Source organism: Hypanus sabinus, chromosome 9 (assembly GCF_030144855.1).
Source record: "Hypanus sabinus isolate sHypSab1 chromosome 9, sHypSab1.hap1, whole genome shotgun sequence".
NCBI classification, from domain to species: Eukaryota; Metazoa; Chordata; class Chondrichthyes; order Myliobatiformes; family Dasyatidae; genus Hypanus; species Hypanus sabinus.
Window position 1 is genome coordinate 50,804,333 of NC_082714.1, and position 22,962 is coordinate 50,827,294.

The 22,962-nt window shown below is 40.9% G+C and overlaps 1 protein-coding gene across 1 annotated transcript in view; it reads right to left on the bottom strand.

Moving 5' to 3' along the window:
• Positions 1-481: 481 nt before the first annotated feature.
• c9h16orf89 (chromosome 9 C16orf89 homolog) overlaps positions 482-22,962 on the bottom strand; it is a 30,441-nt gene continuing 7,960 nt past the window's right edge. The window contains exons 3-8 of the mRNA XM_059978677.1: positions 20,854-21,004; positions 16,817-16,934; positions 10,481-10,643; positions 6,453-6,554; positions 3,343-3,426; positions 482-1,032 (exon numbers count right to left, since the gene is read on the bottom strand). Of these exons, the coding sequence (XP_059834660.1) occupies positions 938-1,032; positions 3,343-3,426; positions 6,453-6,554; positions 10,481-10,643; positions 16,817-16,934; positions 20,854-21,004 (713 nt within the window). The 3' untranslated portion in view covers positions 482-937. The remainder of the gene's footprint in view (positions 1,033-3,342; positions 3,427-6,452; positions 6,555-10,480; positions 10,644-16,816; positions 16,935-20,853; positions 21,005-22,962) is intronic.

Genomic DNA, 22,962 nt, shown 5'->3' on the forward strand with positions numbered 1-22,962 from the left:
GCTAACTAATTGCTTTTACTTCAGTCCTTTCAGCCAAAGAAAATGATCCCACCAGCTATCCCAGATACGTAAATTTATCTACAATATAGAACTATTCAACCCAATGACTACTCCAGCTTCACTGTTCCCTCGAAGTTGCGCAATAACAGAAATTCTCCTGCGCACCTGGAGTTTGTTGCTGCTTTTATGCAATTTAATATCATCTTGAAACTATGCTATTCTAATTTTGAAATCTTTAATTCTGAAATACCTTGTCATTGTTAATGAATATAATCCATAAATTTTCTAAATAAGAAAACCTTGACATTGAAACATTTGAGCTTCAACCTATTTACATTGTCAGTGTTTCAAGTTACAAGTTGTAACAATAAACACAGAAGTCAGTGGCTCATTGTTAACATACCGCCAGCTTGCTTAACGCTGATGCTGTAATATGCGTATTACAAAACAGTATTTAAAGTTTAGAGCCTGTGTGGAAATTTCCTGCTCGGAGCAATGGTTAGTCTGTGCAGTTGTAAAAAGAAATAGATGGAACGTTGGCCAGCTCCCACTTACTTTATTGTAACCTGTTCTCACTCACTCATTGACAACCTCTGATTCTCTTTCCACTCACCTATACTAAGGGTAACTGAGCTAATTAACTTAACTAAAGTCACATAAGAGGAAACCAGAGCCCGGAGGAACTCACATAGTTATGATCTGAACTCACCATTTGAAAACAATTAATTCTATATCTATCTTAAATAGAATTTCTCTGAATGTCTTACCCTTGCTTTCTCAAGATAAACATTTTTCCATCTTCAACTTCAGCTAATTGTAGGAGTAATTGTTCTAAACAACTTAAGTCATAGGATGAAGTGCAGAATTGTTGTATGATACATTCATGATATTATTAATTCAATATAATCGCAAGGACAAGTTGTGTTTGGTAGATTTTTCATGGTTCTATGACGTTCTGGCTTATTCCATAAAAACGAAGGTAGCCACCTAAAGCTCCTACAGCGACAGCAGTCTTATGACATGAGCAATTATCTGAAAAGAAGTCAATACATTGATCATCAGATCTCTTTGGTAAAGGTTAATATTTGTTATTTTATAATCTACAATCCACTCTACTCAGACATTATTAATTTTATAGTTAAGATTGCATAATGATGAGATGAAATATCAAAATGTTTATCTTTTGCTTGAAATAAGGACAACACAATAGTTTACCATGTTGATGGAGTATCCAAATTTTGCTGTGACGCCTTTGTAGTGAGTTATCTTTTTTCATTTGCTGTGGACTAATAATGGAATTGAGCATTGTCCACAAACATCTACATCTCTGACATTATGGGGCAGCATGTTAACATAGTTAACGCTGTACAGTACAGGCAATCCAAGTTCAATTCTCGCTGCTGCCTGCAAGGAGATGGTACATTCTCCCCGTGGCTTTCCCCTGGGTGCCCAGTTTCCTCCCACACTCCAGAGGCACATAGGTTGGTAGGTTAATTGCTCATTGTGAATTGTCCTGTGATTATGCTAGGACCAGGTCAGGGGATTGATTGCTGGGTGGCACAGCTCAAAGGGCCTATTCTGTGCTGAATCTCAATAAATAATAGAAAGAAAATCACTGATGAAACAGAGCCTGGAACACTGCAGGTTAATTTCGACTTGAGCTCATCACTCCTGAAATTGCCAATGCTAAGCAACTGCAAATGTAAAAAAGATAATGATTGTTGGTATTTAGTGCAAAAATCAAGCAAAAAAGGCTTGTGCAATTTACACCTGTACGAATGTGATCCTTCTTGTTTGTGTCAACTCTGTCCCCTTCCCTTGGTTCCGTCATGATGATTTAGCAGGAGAGTCTACACCCAATTCCCTTTTGAACATGGTAGCTGAACCTGCTTTTAAGTCTGTGTTTTTCATATCATAATCACTTGCTACATTTAGTAAATTCCTCTCCTTTGATCATTTGACATTTATCTTTTATTGTGATGCTGTAACTTATTTCAACTGTTTGATTTTTACTCTAAACAAATTCACTACATTTGAACACTTAGATTGATCCTTCATCAATGGATTGGATGCAATGCATAGGACCCACAATCCCAGATCACCTATTATGGATTAGAATATGGACTGGTCTTGCTGGCCCTCTGCAGTCTGGTGTTGGGCATTGGAGGTCCAGATGTCAAATGGTCCTCAGGGAGCACAGTGTCAAAGTCCTACCCTGATTGTCCTTGACAAAATTCAAAATGGGGCAAAACTGTGGTTTCTGACAAATGTCACTACTGTTAATGTGTTTTTAAATGTCTCTGATAGGAATATTTAATAATATAATACAGTAGTAAATCAAAGCAACTGGACTTGCTATGTTGTCACAGAACTGCTGATGGGTTTCGGCCTGAAATGTTAACTGTACTCTTTTCCATAGATGCTGAGTTCCTCCAGCACTTTGTGTGTGTTGCTTGGATTTCCAGCATCTGCAGATTTTCTCTTCATTGGAAATAGAAAGCAAGTTGGGGGCTTGGTAGTTGGAGGTTAACAAACTACTTCCCTGGGAGCTTGCTTTTGGAAGTTATGCGCAAGTGTCAGTAGTACTGCACTGGACACCTATCACATACCACACCCCAGCCATTCATTCTCTTCCCCAACACACACATCATATCCCTTGAGTTTTATTACTATTTGAACAATGTGAAATTATCTTAATTTTCACCATCTTAGAATCAGATTTCACAAAATGAGGCCATTTCAACTCAGCGCTGGGTAAAATTGTGCACTTCATTCCACTCCACTGTTGTTTCATTAGGACTTTGGGTCTTGGCCCGAGATATCAACTCTTTACTCCTTTCCATGGATACTGCCTGGCCTGCACTTTGTGTGTGTTTATTGAATTGACTTGTTTTTAGCATCGTATTTAAATATAAAATGGTTTTCTTTCATGGATCATTGAATTGCACAACCACAATATTAGTTCATGGATATATTAGTCTCAATAACAATATTGGTGTAATGTATAACAGTATTTAAAAGGACCATTATTATTTCCTCACCTTGTTAAACATTTCTAAATATGAAAACAATAACAATCACTATACTATCACATCTAGAAAATTAGGCTCTAAGAATTGCTGAGACTACCAGCAAGATTGTAATTATTTGAGGCAATTTGTGGGGCAACTGCAATTCATTTTCTTCGATAGACTTTCAAAAATCAAAAAGATAAACATTGATTATATTGAGATTTAATCATATTTTATCATGCATTTGTCATTAATTCCAAGTGCTGGTCAGCTATTTGGTACCAGATTTCAGTAACAGAAACTAGTAAATATTTAAAAGGAAATATTTTACCATCCAATAGGACATCTTCTCTCTTCACTTTCTTGTGTACTGTGTGTGCATTTTCTTTCCCCTCTTTTGAGTGCATACTCCTACCTAATGTTGTATGAAATACAAGGCATCAATTGTGGAGGGATATTTACAGGTTTCAACAGAATATAAGTGTTAAAAATATTACACGTCTTAATTTTTTTAATTACACTAATAGATTGAAATAGCTGATATTTTTAAAGAAACACTGGAATGGAAATGCTGCTTCTTAAATCATGAAGTTATTAATACCTGATTAAAAGCTTAGTTTTACACATTGAATGCTTCCGCATGAAAATCGACTGAGCAGGACTTCAACACTACTAGCTGTTTTGCAATGCCCATCTGTATTGGTACAAGGAGGGTAAATCAGACTTTAAACTAGCCTAAGAATTGCTTTTCATCTGCTTAGCTCTAGGAAATTACAGCAAAGAATTAAAAAAAAGGATCAAATATATTCCAAGAGGTTCCTGAGCTAATGAGATGATATTGCAAAGGAAATCTTTAGGGAAATGTGCAGCAAAACATTGCAATTACTATACAAGAGAAACATAAAAGCTGAACAACATATAACTAATTAGGTGGCACCGGATCCACATTTCACACTTTGAGTCCTTGCTTAGCAGAAGTGCTCAGTTGAACAGCATTTTAAATCAGGCACACAAAATTTCAAAGAGGGAGAAATTAATACATTATTCCCAGTTTTAAAGTCAGTGCTTGTTTCTTTCCATATTCTTCAGCCCAACTTCTTCCTGCCAACAGCAAGATAGTCCCACCTTCCTGCATCTAAACCTCCTCTCCATGTACTTACCTAGAATGCTTTTAAATGTTGCTAATATGCCCGCCTCAACCACCATTTCTAGCAGTTCATTCCAAATGCACACCACCCTTTCTATAAAGAAGCTCCCTCTGTCTGTAGTTTCTGATCTTGCCCTTTTATTTTTAGCACACCATCCCCTGGGAAAAAAAAACATGCCTTCACTCTGTCTATGACCGTCATGATTTTATATACCTCTATCAGGGCATCCTTCAAACTCCTACATTCCAGGGAATAAAGTCCTAGTCTACACAATGTCTCCTTGTAATTTAGACCCCCAACACCAAGCAAAGTCCTGGTAAATCTTTCTAGTTTATTAACATCTTTCCTATAACCGGATGACTAGAGCCACACCTACATCAAGTGAAGCCTCACTAGAATCCTATATAACTGCAACATTACTTCCCAGGTCCTCTACTCAATGCTCTGACTAATAAAGGGCAAAGTGCAAATGCCTGTTTCACCACCCTATCTACCCATGACACTGCTTTCAGTGAACTCTACATTTTTCATTATTATCAAATCTTGCCTCCATCCCTATAACATCTCTCCATACTGTAATTAACTGAAATTTCTCCACTGCTCAACTTTTGGCCTCTTGCTTGTTTAATGGTTCCATTTTAGTACAAAGGGCTGAAGAAGCAGAATTTTCTCCCCACACTTCTCAAGTCTCCCTAGCTCTTTTTACTCCTTTAGAGATACCATTTACAATCTCTACTACTAACAGCTGTTAATCAATTGCTTTAACTCCTCCAATTTTAGGAAGTCATCACTTTATGTAATGTACCCAACAGGAAAAAAAAACATGACCTTTTGGTATGTTAAGAGGTAAAAAGAATAAGAATTCTTCTCCTTTCACACCCTTGGGATTCATCAGTATTCTTCACCAGATCTTCTCTCCCTTCCTACATTATCTGTCTGCAACTTGGTGTCATGGGACATCTTGTTCTCACGCTTTATGGGTGGGGAAGAGCTAAAAGGGACAGGTGCTTCAATTGCTGAGGATGCATGCGGAAGGTAAATGCTGGTGAAGACGAGCATGAAGTTGAGAGGGAATGGTCCATTCAGAACACTGAATGGAGGGGAAGATGTGGCTGCTGGTGGAATTTACTGGAGATGACCCTCTTAAATGTGGTGGCTGGGAGGGTGGAAGGTGTGGGAACAAAGAAGAACTCTAATCTTTGTTCTGGCTGAGCGCACAGAGAATGAGAGCAGACAGCAGGTAACAACCTTGTCAACCGTGGTTCAGTGAGAAATAAGAACTGTTCTCACAAAACAAGTATATGGAGTGATTACAGAAAGCAAGGAATTGTAGTCAAGGTAACTGTGCTAGTCCATAAGCTTGTAGTGGAAACCATTACATAAAATGGAGGTGTAGAACACAAATCCTTCAACCCACAGCATTGTGCTGACCCTTTAACCTACTCCAAATTCAATCTAACCCTTCCCTCCCAAATAGCCCTCCATTTTTCTTTCATCCATGTGCCTACCCAAGAATCTGTTAAATGTCCTTAATGTATCTGCTTCTACCACCACCACCTGTGGCAGTGCATTCCGTGCACTTACCACTGTCTACGTAACGAAACCTACCTCTGACATGCCCCTCCCCATACCTCCCTCCAATCTTTTTAAAGGTGTGCCGTCCTGCGAAAAATATCGTCAAGGTCTTTCTGAAAGTAGGCACATCTTGCTTCATATACTGTGATGCAATCATCAGGAAACATGCACTTCTGACCTTTTGAAGGAAGCTCAGTCATTGATGAAGCAGTTGAAGATGGGGCAAGGGACATTATCGTGAGAAATGTCAGTATAGTTGCCCTGGAACTGGAAAGATTAATCACCAACTATTACCATCTTCCTTTGTACAGGGTAAGACTCCAAACAATGATTTCAAATCAACCAGAATTCCTTGATGCAACCCTCAGGCAAAAAGTAGCCATGATATTAAAAATTGTGCTCTTTTTAAAAAATATTTTTTATTCCTTTTTTTCTACAAACAAGCAACAAAAAAAATACATCACATCCACAAAAACCACGACCATAACAAAATCAAATTAAATATTGAGCAGCAAAAAGGAGAATAATATAAAGACAAAAGTAAACATACACAGCAGAGGTGCACCACACCAAAAAGCTCAGTCCTCACCCCGTAAGAAAGTCCAATAGAGGGCTATCTCTGGTATTCAATCTTCACCAGAACCTTTTCAGAAGATCTCATCAGGATTGTAAACAGTAGCTTTCATTTCAAACAATGAATATTGATCAATCAACTCACCCATCTTCACATAGCAACCATTGGGGTACTGCCATGATAGAATGGCTTCAAGCCACCGGGTCTTGTAGAAATCAGAATATCCAATCATCCCGCAAAGCATTACTGTATAAATTATACACTTAATTAGAAACTTTGTCCTTAAAACAACTTAAGACCAACCATAAATACTCTGTCAGTATACTCATAACCCCTCACACTCTCAGGTGCTTCTGGAACCAGAGCACGAGAAGAATGTAATCATTATTCACGCCTTTGCATTCAAATTTAACTAGCTGCACTCTTCCAGTTATTCAATACTTGGCTGAAATTTGTGAACTAATCATTAAAATAATGACTAAGCATGCTCAAGGGACCAAATGTCCCTCTCCCATGCCCTGTCCTCATGTTTTTACCCTACCCAGTCCATTCTCTCATTATATGGTTCACTGGTGAAAGTTAAAATCAAACAAATGAGCACTAAAGCTGCAGCGGTCCAAGAACAAGTGAATCAGAGCAACTCAACACATCAATAATTACAGCCATCAATAAATGACTGAAGAACAATGATATTAAAGATGTGACCCAGCCTCTGTATTGTGAGCAAACTGATTTGAACAGTAATTTCACATGAAGCAGCTCATTTCAGCAGGACTTGAAAGGCACTCGGGGTTAAATTGACTGAGTAATGACTTCTCCAACAAGGAAAATTCAAAAATATGTTCTCCCAACTCTTGACATCAATATGGGTAAGGGAAGGGAAGTGATGACTGCTCTTTAACTGCATCAATAACTAATTTCATGGCTTTAGATTACATTTCAAGGTGCTCAGTTTCTCAGAAAAAAATTGATGTCATTGGAGCGGGAGCACTGAAATAGCTTAATATCATGGGGGGGGGGGGGTAGTTACCAATTACATATTCAATTCTCCTTAGACAGTTAATATTTATTCCATCTCCATCACATTTACAATACATTCCAAGTCATAATACATTATAAGGTATGATCAAAATTACAAAAGAAATTCTCCCAATTCTTCCCACAATCCTTTTGTTTGAAATTCCCAGCCTACTATAAGACCAGAAGGCATAGGAGCATAATTAGGCCATTCAGCCCATCAAGTCTGCTCTGCCATTCCAACATGTGTGATCCCAGATGCCACTCAACCCCATACACCTGCCTTCTCACCACATGCTTTGATGTCCTGACCAATCAGGAAACTATCAACTTCTGCCTTAAATATACCCATGGACTTGGCCTCCACTACAGTCTGTGGCAAAGCATTCCACAATTTCACTACTCTCCGGCTAAAAGAATCCTCCAACCTATGTTGTAAAAGGTCACCCCTCAATTTTGAGGCTGTGCCCTCTAGTTCTGGATACCCCACCACAGGAAACATCCTCTCCACATCCACCTATCTAGACCTTTCAACATTAAGTAGGTTTCAATGCATTCTTCTAACTCCTAGTGAGTACAGGCCCAAAGCTGCCAAATGCCCCTCATATGTTAACCCCTTCATTCCTAGAATCATCCTTGTGAACCTCCTCTGGACTCTCTCCAATGAGAATACATCCTTTCTGACATATGGGGCCCAAAACTGTTAACAATACTCTGCGGCTTGACTAGTGTCTTATAAAGCCTCAGCACTATCTCCTTGCTTTTATATTTTATTCCCCTTGAAATAAATTCCAATATTGCATTTGCCTTCACTACCACAGAATCAACCTGTAAACTAACCTTTTGGGAGTCTTGCACAAGGATTTCTAAGTCTCTCTGCGCCTCTGATGTTTGAACCTTCTCCCCATTTAGAAAATAGTCTGCACTAGTGTTCCTTTCACCAAGTGCATTACCATATATTTCCCAACACTGTATTCCAGTTGCCACTTTTTTGCCCATTCTTCCAATTTGTCTAAGTCCTGCTGCAATTGCATTGCTTCCTCTGCACTACCTACCCCTCCACCTATCTTCGTATCATCTGCAAGTTTTGCCACAAAGCCATCAATTCCCCTATCTAAATCATTGACAGTGGAGGCACATCAACACAAGGCAAAGCTTATGATTTTAGACTGGGCAAATGCAAAAGTTGGCCATGTAGTCGCAAAGCCTCAACAACTGCTTAGCTTATTAAAGTATATCATAACCTTATTAGGTGTTAGGATTATTAAGTATATCAATGCAGAGTGGGGTCAAAAAGAAACAGTGACAAAGCTGCAAAAATATTTCAGCATATAGGAGCAATGACCGTTTAAAGGAAGATTTAGATAATGCTTTGATTTAACCAAAATTACACAACTTCAAATCAGCAGGAACTAATTTAACAGTGATAGCAGGAATCTCTTCTTCACAGTAATGACAAACTAGAATGGAATTCTAGGTAGTATAAAACAGAATAGTTTTAAAGAAAAAAGGCAATATGGTGGTAGGTTTCAGCCATGTTTGAGTGGATGAATGCCCTGTTGAATGCTACAATAATATTCAAGTTAAAACCATTTACAAAATATAACAGGCACATACCATGCTAGAGTAGGTCAAAACCTTGTACTAGTTTAGAAATTTAAGCTATAACGGCTTTTCAATGTTCACTTTTTAATTATGCTTAAGAAGAAGCAGCCATTGTATAATTGACTTGACACTTACTGCTCTTCATTCACTCATCCCAAATGAGAAATTCCCCACTACTTTACTTTCACGAAGTTAATACTCCAGTAAAGCTCAACTGATGTGAATGTATTGTAAACAGAAACAAAGGAGGGAACACAAAAGAGAAATTATTCAAGTAGAATTTAAGCTGTTTTACAATTACAAGAGTAAGTGTGGAGATTTAGTTGCATCATGATAACATTATGGACACAACACAGCAGACACAACCCACCCTTGCAGTGTACTGTGGAGCACTGTGCTCAGTTCTGGTCAGCTCACTGCAGGAAAGATGTGGATACCTTAGAAAGAGTGCAGAGGAGGTTTACAAGGCTGTTGCCTGGATTGGAGAGTGTGCCTTATGAGAATAGGTGAGTGAGCCTCCTCCTTGGAGGGATGGAGGATGAGGGGTGACCTGATAGAGGTGTATGAGATGATGGGAGGCATTGATCATGTGGATAGTCAGAGGCTTTTTCCCAGGGCTGAAGTAGCCAACACAAGGGGACATTCTAGGCAGTTTCTAGAATAGGTTACATGGTCGGCACAACATTGTGGGCCGAAGGGCCTGTAATGTGCTGTTGATGTTCTATGTTTTACGTAATTTCCCAGGGTGGGTCTGTGCTCAGAAGCACTGAGTGAACTGAATAACTAGCACACCTCACCCCCCCCCCCCCCACCCCACAGGACAACATAGCCCAAGTTATCCTGCAACATTCCTGTGAACTAAGCCTTCCTGGATTTCCAAATATTGGGCATTCCCAGGATAATGTGGTTTTCTGAGTGCATTGCCAGACTGGGAGTCTAGCTGAATAACTAGCCCATAAAATACCTTCCAATCATCAACCATTTTCAATGACCACTCCCCTTCAACGTCACCCCAGTTTCGATCAACTTCAGGTCCCATATCTACCTCAACCTCATGAAAATATGCCTTTCCACCCCAGCTCCCATCCCCTGTGAATAGTGACAGTCCTGCCATCCCCCCACTCCTTCAAAACTCTGTATTCCCAACAAACAATTTCAGTCTTTGCCATTCCGATACCCCCGAGAAGTAAGCTATGAAATCAGAAAATGGTGGGAATACTTAGCAGGTAAGGCACCGAAAACAAAGCAATTAATGTTTCAGGCTGAAGACCCCTTGTGCTGCTGCGACAAGAAAACTAGCATTTATACCCAAATATGTATGCCAATGACAATAAACTTAAAATTAAACTTGAAACACAAAATATTTGCACCATTACAAAGGACCCCAACCTTTAACCGAAGAGTCCATGGACCCCAGCTGGGAACCCTTTCTCTACTGAACGCACTAGAATCTTGTGTACAAAACAATTTTCTTTGTAAACACTGACAAGATAATACTATTTTCATTTTTCAATTTTATTTTAATAGTTCATTTTAAATTTGTTACTTACTGTTTTCCAGAAATAAATCACGTCGATATACAGGAAAACCATCATTTTCAATCTGCAAGTTTGTTTCCATCATATTGGTGCAGTAGATTTTCTTAAGGTGTTGAGTACTTACAGAACGTCTCAGCCCTGGGTGCCAAGATCCCACTATATTTGTGCAGTTTTTCTAAAATTGAATTGAAAATGGATCAGTTAGAAAGAAAAATTATGTCTAGAAACTGACACAAGATGGATGATGTACTGAAGTCCTCAAGATGCAAATTACCCTACAGTCTCCTCCCACTGTCATTACAGTGAGGATCTGGAGACCACCAGAGTTCATGCAGACTAGAAATACATTTCATCAGATGCTGAAGGAATCCTCAGAGTTGTGGTTTTATTTTCCCTTTCAAAGCAAGCATAAAAAGCATTGAGTTTGGCTGGGAATGAAGCATCACTGCCATTCATGATGTTGGGTTTAGCTTTGTAGGAAGTAATGGCCTGCACAACCTGCCAGAATTGATGTGCATCCAATGTCACCTACAACCTCTCCCAGAATTGTTTCTTTGCCCTTGAAATAGCCCTCCGCAAGTCATACCTGGGTTTGTTATACAGACCTGGATCGCCAAACTTAAATGCCACAGATCTAGCCCTCAGCAGATTACAAACCTTCTGATTCAGCCATGACTTTTGGCTTGGGAATGTACAGCAAGTTTGCGTAGTTCACATCATGAACTACAAACCCCGCTGATCCAAGCAGAAATACAGTAATCCAAGATCTCGATGTTCAAATAAGATCCAGAAATGGCAGTCATTGAAAAAAATAGAAAAGACTGAAAAAAATACCAGAATAGCAAATTAGCAAATACTCTTGCTAATTACAAGATCTCACATTAAGACAGAGTAAATTAAGGTACATGAAGCAGGGTTTAAATACACAGAAGTTAATTGGGAAAATGTGCAGTCAATAATCAATAACAATAGAGTCCAATCAGTTCTGAAAAAACCCTTAGGGAACTATGTCCACCACTGCTAACCAACCCGGAATAGATCAGACTGCTAACAGCTTAAATCCAGCTTTCCTATCACTCCACCATCTCTTCATTTGCAGAGACTCTACGCTGCTCTTGTCACACTGTGACCCTCTCTCTTTTCAGATCCCAGCTTTGCAAGCCTCTGAGTCTGAAGCAAATGAAGAGAACATCTCTTCACTTCAACTTTCACTTGCACACTCTGGTGTTTCAGGAAGAACTGAGAATAGTTTAGAGATGGGATCTTCATCAGACAGGTAGACCAGAGGTAAATAGTAATACGTGCAGTTTCCTGGAGGGAAAGTTACATGCCAACTCTGCTTTGGATTTCATAGACTGGGAAAAAGTAGATACCTGTCAGGCCCATCAAAAATCCCATGAGAAATATCAAAGAGCGTAAGAGAGTCCAGGTCCAACTTTGCACTTAGCTCTTTGTAGTGTCTAAAGCTTCTCTTTCTCTGTATGAAATGTGTGGCCAACTCCTGCCCCCCAACCGTTATGCAGGGTCCATTGGCTGAGAGCTATTACAATAAAAGCAGCAACCACTATGTTATACTAGAAGTCCAGACTGTTGCTTTGGGTACCAGTGTTCCAGGTCTTGGGAATATCCTGGCATCCTCATAATCCAACCTCAATTTATTTATTAAATTGTCACCCCAGAGAATAAACTACTCCGAATACAAAGTAGCTGCTTCCCTTTGAAGTGGATTATAGGGAGTTTACCACTGCCACTTCAGCACTATTGACCATCAGCCAACCTGCCCAGACCAGCTAGATGGAGAGCTTCAGGTTGGGTTCCCATGTGGAACCCACAGCACAACATTCCTATCACATCTGAGCTCTCAGCATCTCATTACTGGTTGAGAACAATAAGACCTTAAGATATAACAGCAGAATTAAGCCAGTCAGCCCTTTGAGTCTGCTCCGCCATTCCATCATGGCTGATCTTGGATCCCACTCAACCCCATAATAGCCTTTGATGCCCTGACCGATCAGGAAGCAATCAACTTCCACCTTAAATGTACCCATGGACTTGGCCTCCACCGCAGTTTGTGGCCAAGCATTCCAGACTCACTGCTATAAGTTCAGTAATGCAAATTGAGAACTGCAAGATACAGCACAAGGGTAGAGACTAAAAACTGCCATTATCTGCGACCTTCAGCTTAAGAAGCAATGGCTTCCAGTCTCAGCTGTAAAGATGCTAACATGTCAATATTCCAATACACATACTGACTTGTTCCCACTTGACCTCTTGGGTTCTGTGGTGGCTGATGAAGACACCAGGTGGGGCAGGAGGCAAAAGCACAAGGACTGATTATAGGGAATCTCAATATGTACTTAGCTTTTCATGGGTCACTGGGTCTTTGAGAGTAAGTCCCAGTTTGGACACGATAATGGCTGGTCAAAATGCATTGTTTCAGTGAATCTGAAATAAGGTGTTGACTTGTCAACCAACTTTTAAAGAAGGACCACTTCCTTATTTTTTTAATTTGACTTGGAGAAGACCAATTGCTTTGACTACAATGCAGACTTTTCTGAGAACTGTATTTGAAGTACAGTACGTCTACAGGAAAAGGCACAGAACTGACAGTCCCAGCATAACGAATAAATTTAGTGTTCATAGTAAATACTAAAGAAGGGTCAGTAGAGAGCATAGCAAAAATATTAACTATAAACAATGCCTTATAAATGAAAGATGGAATTAACAGTTTGGATGATGATGTTAATATAGAATAGTACAAAACTGGAGCAGGCCATTCAGCCACAATGTTGTACCGAACCAGCTAAAAAGCAAATCAAAAACACCCGAACACTAATCCCTCTTGCCTACACCATGAGCATATCCCTCCATCTTCCTTATACCCATGTGCCTATCCAAATGCCTCTTAAAAGCCTCTAATGTATTTGACTCTAGCACCATACCAAGTGGCACATTTCAGGCATCCACGACTTTTTCAGTAAAAAGCATACCCCTCATATCCCCTTTGAACCTGCCCCCTCTCACCTTCAGTGCATGCCCTCTAGAATTAGAAATTTCAACCCTGGGAAACAGATACTACTCTGTCTGTGCCTCTCATAATCTTATAAACCTCTATCAGATCTCCCCTCAGCCTCCGTCACTCCACAGAAAACAACCCAAGCTTATCCAGCTTCTCGTGATGGCACATGCCCTGTAAACCAGGCAGCATCCTGGTAAACCTCGTCTGCACTCCCTCCAAAGCCTCAACATCCTTCCTATAGTGGAGCATCTAGAACTGTACGCAATACTCCAGATGTGGCCTAACAAGAGTTTTATAAAGTTGCAACATAACCTCCTGACTTTTGAACTCAATGCCTTGACTAATAAAAACAAGCATTCTATAAACCTTCTTATCGACCTGTGTAGCCATTTTCAAGGATCTATGAACCTTAATCCCAAGATCTCTCTGCTCAGCAACATTGTTGAGGATCTTGCCCTTAACAATTGATGCACCATCAATAACTCTCGGAGATGGGAGGTGAACGATAGGCTTTTATTAGCAGCAAAAGGGAGCACGGCATCTCGGAGACTGAGGGAGGAGCAGTGCCTCCAATCGCCTTTATACCAGGGTCTGCGGGAGGAGCCACGGTCAGTGGGAAGAGCCACAGGAGCAGTCAGCAGAGGGGCGTGTCCAGACAGATATACATAGTTTACCACATTCACCTCCCCTTTGTTTTAAAAGAGAGTCCCCATGGGGCGAAGTTTCTTACAAGTATATTTACAGGTTAAGTCTATCAGGCAGTCGAGTCTGTTGCTGTGATCTACGTAGCACCGGCTGTGATTGCACCGGTGCCGGTGGTGATTGCACTGGTGATGGTGGTTGTGCTGGTTCCAGCCTGACCGGAGGTGCCAGCCCATTAGGCATCAGTAACCCCTCATGCGTGTGCATGGCACCCGGGGTATGGGAGTGTCGTGAGGAGTCTGTGTAGGGCTTGGTGTGCACGGTGTCTCGTGGGTATACACCTCGGTGGGTACAGGGTACATAGTCACCGTGGAGTGTTCAGGGTAGGGGTCTGGTGCTCCTACAGGCGCCAGGTCGCGGACGGAGACCGTGTCCTCCCGCTCATCAGATAAGACCACGTAGGCATACTGGGGGTTCGCATGAAGTAGGTGAACCCTCTCGACCAGCAAGGAGTATTTATTGCTCCTTGCATGTTTCCGGAGCAGCACTGGCCCTAGGGACGTCAGCCAAGCCGGTAGGGTGGTCCCAGTGGTCGATTTCCTGGGAAAAGAAAAGATTCGCTCATGAGGGGTGGCATTGGTGGACGTGCATAACAGGGAGTGGATGGAGTGGAGTGCCTTAGGGAGGACCTCCTGCCAGCGAGAGACTGGCAATCCCTTTGACCTGAGGACTAAGAGTGTGGTCTTCCTCACAGTGGCATTCTCCCTCTCCACCTGTCCATTCCCCTGGGATTATAGCTCGTGGTCCTACTAGTAACAATACCCCTAGCCAGCAGGTACTGGCGCAGCTCGTCACTCATAAACAAGGATCCTCTATCACCGTGGATATAGCAGGGATATCTGAACAGAGTGAAGAGCTGGCGCAGGGCTTTTATGATGGACGTGGCAGTGGTGTCGGGGCAGGGGATGGCAAAGGGGAACCGCGAGTACCCGTCGATAATGTTGAGAAAGTAGACATTGTGGTCAGTGGAGGGAAGGGGGCCCTTAAAGTCAACACTCAGTTGCTCAAAGGGGCGGGTGGCCTTGATAAGTTGTGCCTTTTCAGAATGGTAGAAGTGCAATTTGCACTCAGCGCAGACTTGACAGTCCCTGGTCATTGTCCTGATTTCCTCAAGGGAGTAAGGCAGGTTCTGGGCTTTCACAAAATGGTAAAGTCGGGTGACCCCCAGGTGGCAAAGATCTGCATGGACAGCATATAGCCGGTCGAGCTGCGCGCTGATACATGTTCCCCGGGATAGGGCATCAGGGGGTTCATTGAGCCTTCCAGGCCAGTACAGGATGTCATAATTGTAGGTGGAGAGTTCTATTCTCCACCTCAAAATTTTATCATTTTTGATTTTGCCCCGCTGTTGGTTGCTGAACATGAATGCAACCAAGCGCTGGTCGGTCAGCAAGGTGAACCTTTTGCCGGCGAGATAGTGCCTCCAGTGCCTAACAGCCTCCACTATGGCCTGGGCTTCTTTCTCCACCGCGGAGTGCCGAATTTCAGGGCCTTGAAGGGTACGAGAGAAGAATGCTACTGGCCTGCCTGCCTGGTTGAGGGTAGCAGCAAGCGCGAAATCGGAGGCGTCACTCTCTACTTGGAAGGGAATGGTCTCGTCCACCGCATGCATCGTTGCTTTGGCAATGTCCCCTTTAATGCGGCTGAAGGCCACGCGGGCCTCGGCTGAGAGGGGAAATGCGGTGGACTTGACCAGGGGACGGCCCTTGTCTGCGTGGTGCATTTGCCCTACCAAGGTGCAACACCTCACATTTATCTGGGTAAAACTCCATCTGCCATTTCTCTACCCATATCTGCAACTGATTTATATTGTACTGAATTCTTTGCCAGTCTTCTACACTATCCACAACTCCATCAATCTTGGTATCATCCACAAACTTATCATCCGTCTATTTTCATCTAAGTCATTTATATACATCACAAACAGAGGTCTCAGCACAGATCCCTGTGGAAACCCACTAACTGCAGACCTCCAGCTCAAACAAGTCCTTTCAAGCACTACCTTCTGTCTTCTATGCACAAACCAGTTCTGAATCCAAACAACCAATTCACCAAGGACACCATGCATCTTGATCTTCTGGATTAGCCTCCCAAGAGGGACTTTGCCATGTGCTTTACCAGAATACATGTAGCAAGACTGTAGCTCTGACACCAGAAGTTGGTGGCTTATTGGACAGTGAAGGAGATCGTCTAAGACTACAACAGGATCTAGATGAACTGAGGAAATGACAGGTGAAACTCGACTTGGGTAACTGCAAATTTTGCATTTTGGTGAATTTAACTAAGTCAGGATTTACACAGTAAATAGTAGGACCATGGATTGTGTGGTAGGACAAAGTGATCTTGGAGGTACAATGACATAATTCCCTGAAAGGAGTGACACAGGTAGACAGGGTGCTAAAGAAGGTTAAATGTTTTACAATGATTAAAAGATGCCAAACACCAAATGCAAGCATACCAGACTACCTCAGATAGACATCTTGATCAATGTGGATGAATTGGTCCAAAGGGCCTGTTGTTGTGCCATTGAACTCTATAGTTACTTTTACAGTGGAACAAAGATTTTACAATAATAAAAGTGACAACTTTTGAATCCATGCTGTGAATAAATCAGTAATTTTACTTACTATCTCAGCAAAAATAAAGTACAGCAGTTGGTGTGACAGGGAGTAATCTGGGCAATATAGTGTTGTCATCAGCTTCTTACACATGGTTGTATCCAGGCAAGGCACTTTATAATCCTTCCTAGATTTTAAAGAATAAACATATTTAGATGATTTGTTTTAGTAGATTATGACATTATCAGTTCATTTGAAATTATATTAAAAACTGTTTTTAGATGTCTTCCTCAGACTCATTGACTTCCTTCTAATAAATCTCTATCAGCAATTTCCAATTGTGTGCCTGTGTAATGTCCTGGGGTGTTCTTCATTTAAATGGAACTCTGCAAAGGATCACTTGGTATTCCTATTCACACAAAATGAGTGTGACTTCCGTATCATTTGGGCCTGTGAAGTTCACACATTACAGAAACCAGTCAATGGAAGGGATACCTTTTAACTATTTTCAGGCATATCCTTACCATCTCCGAGCTTTCTTATTCTGTGGCAAAACACCACAGTGCAGTCCCAGTCCATTCAGTGATGAAGACATAGGAATTGCCCTTGAAAAGATTCTTCAATAAGTCGATAAGTTAATTATGCAGATTGATGTAAATAAATAGGATATAATTGGAAATACTGAGAGAGGGCAGTGGGGCTCCAAGAATAGGAACTGAACAATCAGGGGAGTTCAGTATTTGGGAAGAACAGGCAAGAAGGACAAGGAGGGATAGCACTGCTGGTTAAAAAGATTATTGCAATAGGAAGGAAGGATGCAAAGATTAAATGAGTTCAGCATGGGCAGTTCCATGAAATAACAAAGGTCAAAAATACCTATTGGGAATAGTTATAGTAATCAGTGATGTTGGGGAGTTGACATTAAACAGGAAATTAGAGAACTAAAAGATGAAACAGTAACAATAGATGAGTTTAATAGACACACAAATTGACCTAACCAAATTACTAACAAGAATTCATGGATTGTGTACAGGTCAGTTTTGTGATCCAAAACATCAATAAATCAACTAAGGGCAAACCTCAGGAGATTAACTATTATGTATGGGAATCTGAATCAGATTTATTATCATTGAAATTTGTTGTTTTGTGGCAACACTACAGTCCAGTAGATAAAAATACTATAAATTACAAAATATAAAAATAAATAAGTAGTGTAGAAAGAAAACAAAAATAATGAGGGTGTGTTCATGGGTTCATCTTCTGTTGAGAAATCTGATGGTGGAGGGGAAGAAGCTGTTCCTAAAATGTTGAGTGTATGTGTTCAGGCTCTTGTACCTCCTTTCTGGTGGTAGCAATGAGAAGAGGGCACGTCCTGGGGTTTCTGAACAAAGGATGCCTTTTTGAGGCATCGCCTTTTTGATGTCCTCACCAGTGGGGAGGCTCACATGCACGTGATGGAGCTGGTTGAGTTTACAACCCTCTGCAGCTTCTTCCAGTCCTGGGCAGTGGGCCCTTCATACCAGATGATAATGCAACCAGTCAGAAAGATTTCCATGGTCCACTGCACAAATTTGCTAAGTGGCATACCAAATCTCAATGAAATATAACCTCTGGTTATGGATCATGTTTCACGTGGAATGAAACAGGATTACTCCGCAGTCTTGCTGTGAGAGGCCCATAGGAGAAGTGACCATAATATTATAGAATCCTTTATTAAAATAGAGGGCAACGTAGTTGATTCAGTGACTAGGATCCTGAATCTACATAAAGAAAACTATTATGGCATCAAACAAGAGTTGTCCAAGATCAACCAGGGATTGGTACTCATGTTGTTGATAGTTGATCAACAATGTCAAGTGTTTATGGAGAGCATGGACAAAAACAATTGTTCATTCCTGAATGGCAAAAAAAAATTTATGGATAGAAAAGGAAATTGCGGATAGTATTGGAGCTAGGACAACTGGCAAAACAGCAAAAATGAGTACCAGTAATAGTTCCTAACTCAGGGCCAAGGGATTAATTAAAGGGAAATAGAATATGATCAGCCATTAATCACATTAAATGCCACAAAAGTCTCAAACAGTGAATGCTTTCAGTTTCTGATGAAGGTCATAGACATAAAATGTTGGCTGATTCTCCTTCTACAGATGTTACTGTTTTACCAGCTTTTATTTCAGATTTCTAACATTTGCTGTTTTTTAAACTCCCATTTTCCATGTTTAATTGATCTCATAAATGTAGCCATCTAAATTAAGAATGGTAAATAAGAGCAGAACTATCAAAAGAGAGTAAAGAGTTTGCTTTGCAAATCTCACCAAAAGCAAATTAAACTTATTCACTCCAATGATACAAACATTTGAACTTATCATTTTTGACAGAAACAGCGAAATGAAAATTCAAATCGAATCTGGTCAATCATAATTAAATCATCAAGTTAAAATTGCAACTGATTCCTCATTTAAAATGTTCATAATATTAGGCTGCAGTTATTAAATTGTAATTAAACACTTGAATCCTGATTAATGGAATAATGTATTGCATATTCATTTTCCAGCCTCTGGGAACATAATATTTCTTTTTAAAACTAAGTATTAGTTTGATGTTAAAAGAATAGTTAAGAACCATAAAACATTACAGCACAGAAAGAGGCCTTTTGGCCCTTCTTGGCTGTGCCGAACCATTTTTCTGCCTAGTCCCAGTGACTTGCACCTGGACCATATCCCTCCATACACCTCTCATCCATGTGCCCGTCCAAGTTTTTCTTCAATATTAAAAGTAAGCACACATTTACCACTTCATCTGGCAGCTCATTCCACACTCCCACCACTCTCTGTGTGAAGAAGCCCCACCCCTAATGTTCCCTTTAAACTTTTCCCTTTTCACCCTTAACCCATGTCCTCTGGTTTTTTTCTCCCATAACCTCAGTGGAAAAAGCCTGCTTGCATTCATTCTATCTATACCCATCATCATTTTATATACCTCTATCAAATCTCCCCTCATTCTTCTACACTCCAGGGAATAAAGTCCTAACCTATTCAACCTTTCTCTGTAACTCAGTTTCTCAAGTCCTGGCAACATCCTTGTAAACCTTCTCTGCACACTTTCAACCTTATTAATATCCTTCCTGTAATTCGGTGACCAAAACTGCACACAATACTCCAAATTCGGCCTCACCAATGCCTTATGCAACCATATACATAACATTCCAACTCTGGTACTCAATACTTCGATTTATAAAGGACAATGTACCAAAAGCTCTCTTTACTACCCTATCTACCTGTGACACCACTTTTAAGGAATTTTGTATCTGTATTCCCAGATCCCTCTGTTCTACTGCACTCCTCAGTGCCCTACCATTTACTTTATATATTCTACCTTGGTTTTTTCTTCCAAAGTGCAATACCTCACACCTGTCTGTATTAAACTCCATCTGCCATTTTTTAGCCCATTTTTTCCAGCTGGTCCTAATCCCCCTGCAAGCTTTGAAAACCTTCCTCACTGTCCACTACACCTCTAATCTTTGTATCATCAGCAAATTTGCTGATCCAATTTACCACATTATCATCCAGATCATTGATACAGATGACAAATAACAATGGACCCAGCACTGATCCCTGTGGCACACCACTAGTCACAGGCCTCCACTCAGAGAAGCAATCCTCCACTACCACTCTCTGGCTTCCCCCATTGAGCCAATGTCTAGCCCAATTTACTACTTCACCATGTATACCTAGTGATTGAATCTTCCTAACTAACCTCCCATGTGGGACCTTGTCAAAGGCCTTACTGAAGTCCATGTAGATAACATCCACTGCCTTCCCCTCATCCACTTTCCTTGTAACCTCCTCGAAAAACTCTTAACAGATTTGTTAAACATGACCTACCACACACAAAGCCGTGTTGACTCTCCCTAATAAGTCCCTGTCTATCTAAATACTTGTAGATCCTATCTCTTGGTACTCCTTCCAATAATTTACCTACTACCGATGTTAGGTATTTTGATATAGTAAGGTGTAATGGAATTGTAAAAGTTGCTTTATCAATGATAAGTGACGTATTATAGTTATAAATGATAGACCATTTATAAAATCAAAAGCAAGACATACCCGGTACCTAATATTTGAAATATGCAGGTGTCACTGTCTTCCTCCTCAAAACATTCTTTAACCCTCCATTTAGGATAGACCAATTTACTGTCTGTCTGAGTCCATTCAGGTCTGAAAGTCCAGAAATTAATTTGTAGTAATGGTTCAAAGGCTAGATGAAGAAATACATTTCCTCAATATTAATCCAAAACTATCAGCAACATTCAAAATAAAAAGCATTATTTTGCAACAAACCCTTAGATCCCCTGATACAATAGTATCATTCAATTGTGCTAAAGGATACCGGAATAGTGATCCAAAAGTGGAGTGAATGAGAGGCACGTAGATGATATGACCAGAAAGAACAGGCAGGGCCCGGATAATAGACACAATGGAACAGACAAGTTTAAGTATGTGAATTTTAATACTAGGAATATTAATGGTTAAGATTAGTGAACTTACAGCACATATCAGTACATTGAACGAAGGTGTTGCAGCCATTTCAGACACTTGATTCTGGCTTTGTTGTGCACATTCATGCAAAGAGTCCAACAACAGTAGGTGCCATATTGGATCACATCAGGCTGCTTAACAAGATGAAATCCTATGGCATTACAGGCTTGGATAGAGAAATGGCTGACAGACAGGAGGCAGAGAGTGGGAATTAAGGGAGCCTTTTCTGGTTGACTGCCAGTGACCTGTGGTGTTCCTCAGGGCTCAGTATTGGGACCGCTACATATCACATTGTTTGGCAGTGATTTAGATAGTGGGATTGAACCAGAATCAGGTTTATTATCACCGGCATGTGTCATGAAATTTGTTAACAGCAGCAGTTCAATGCAATGTATAATATAGAAGAAAATATAATAAATTAATTTTTATAATTGATTATAGTGTGAATAGATTGAAAGTTGTGAAAAACAGAAATGACATATATATTTAAAACGTGAGCTAGTGTTCACGGGTTCAATGTCCATTTAGGGATCAGAGGGCAGAGGGGAAGAATTGCTGAGTGTGTGCCTTCAGGCTTCTGTACCTCCTACCTGACGGTAACAGTGAGAAAAGGGCACGCTCTGGGTGCTGGAAGTCCTTAATAATGGACGCTGCCTTTCTGAGACACCACTCCTTGAAGATGTCCTGGATACTTCATAGCCTAGTACCCAGGGTGGAGCCGACTGAATTTATGACCCTCTGCAGCTTCTTTCAGTCCTGTGCAATGGCAGTGATGCAGCCTGTCAGAATGCTCCCCATGGTACATCTACAGAAGATGTATATTTGTTGACACACCAAATCTCTTCAAACTCCTAATGAAGTATAGTCACTGATTTGCCTTTTTTATAGCTGCATCAGTCTGTTGGGACCAGGTTAGATTCTTAGATACCTTGACACTCAGGAACTTGAAACTGCTCACTCTCTCCACTTCTGATCCCTCTATGAGGATTGGTATGTGTTCCTTTGTCTTATCCTTCCTGAAATCCACAATCAGCTCTTTCATCTTACTGATGTTGAGTGCCAGGTTGTGGCTGTGACACTACTCCACTAGTTGGTATATCTCACTCCTGTACGCTCTCTCATTTCCATCTGAGATTCTACCAACAATAGTTGCACCATCAGCAAGTTTATAGATGGTATTTGAGCTATTCCTAGCCGCACAGTCATGGGTATAGAGAAAGTAGTGCTGTGGGCTGAGCACACACCTCTGAGGTGAGCCAGTGTTGATCATCAGCGAGGAGGATATGTTATCACCAATCTGCACAGTTTGTGGTCTTCCAATTAGGAAGTCGCGGATCCAATTACAGTGTGAGGTACAGAGGCCCAGGTTCTGTAACTTGTCAATCATGACTGTGGGAATTATGGTGTTAAATGCTGAGCTTAGTCGATGAACAGCACCTTGACACGGGTGTTTGTGTTGTCCAGGAGGTCTAAGGCCATGTGAAGGGTCATTGAGATTGCATCTGCTGTTGACCTATTGTGGCAATAGGCAAATTGCAATGGGTCCAGGTCTTTGCTGAAGCAGGAGTTAAACCTAGTCATGACCAACCTCTCAAAGCGTTTCATCACTGTCGACGTAAGTGCCACCAGACGATAGTCATTAAGGCAGCCCACATTATTCTTCTTAGGCACTGGTAT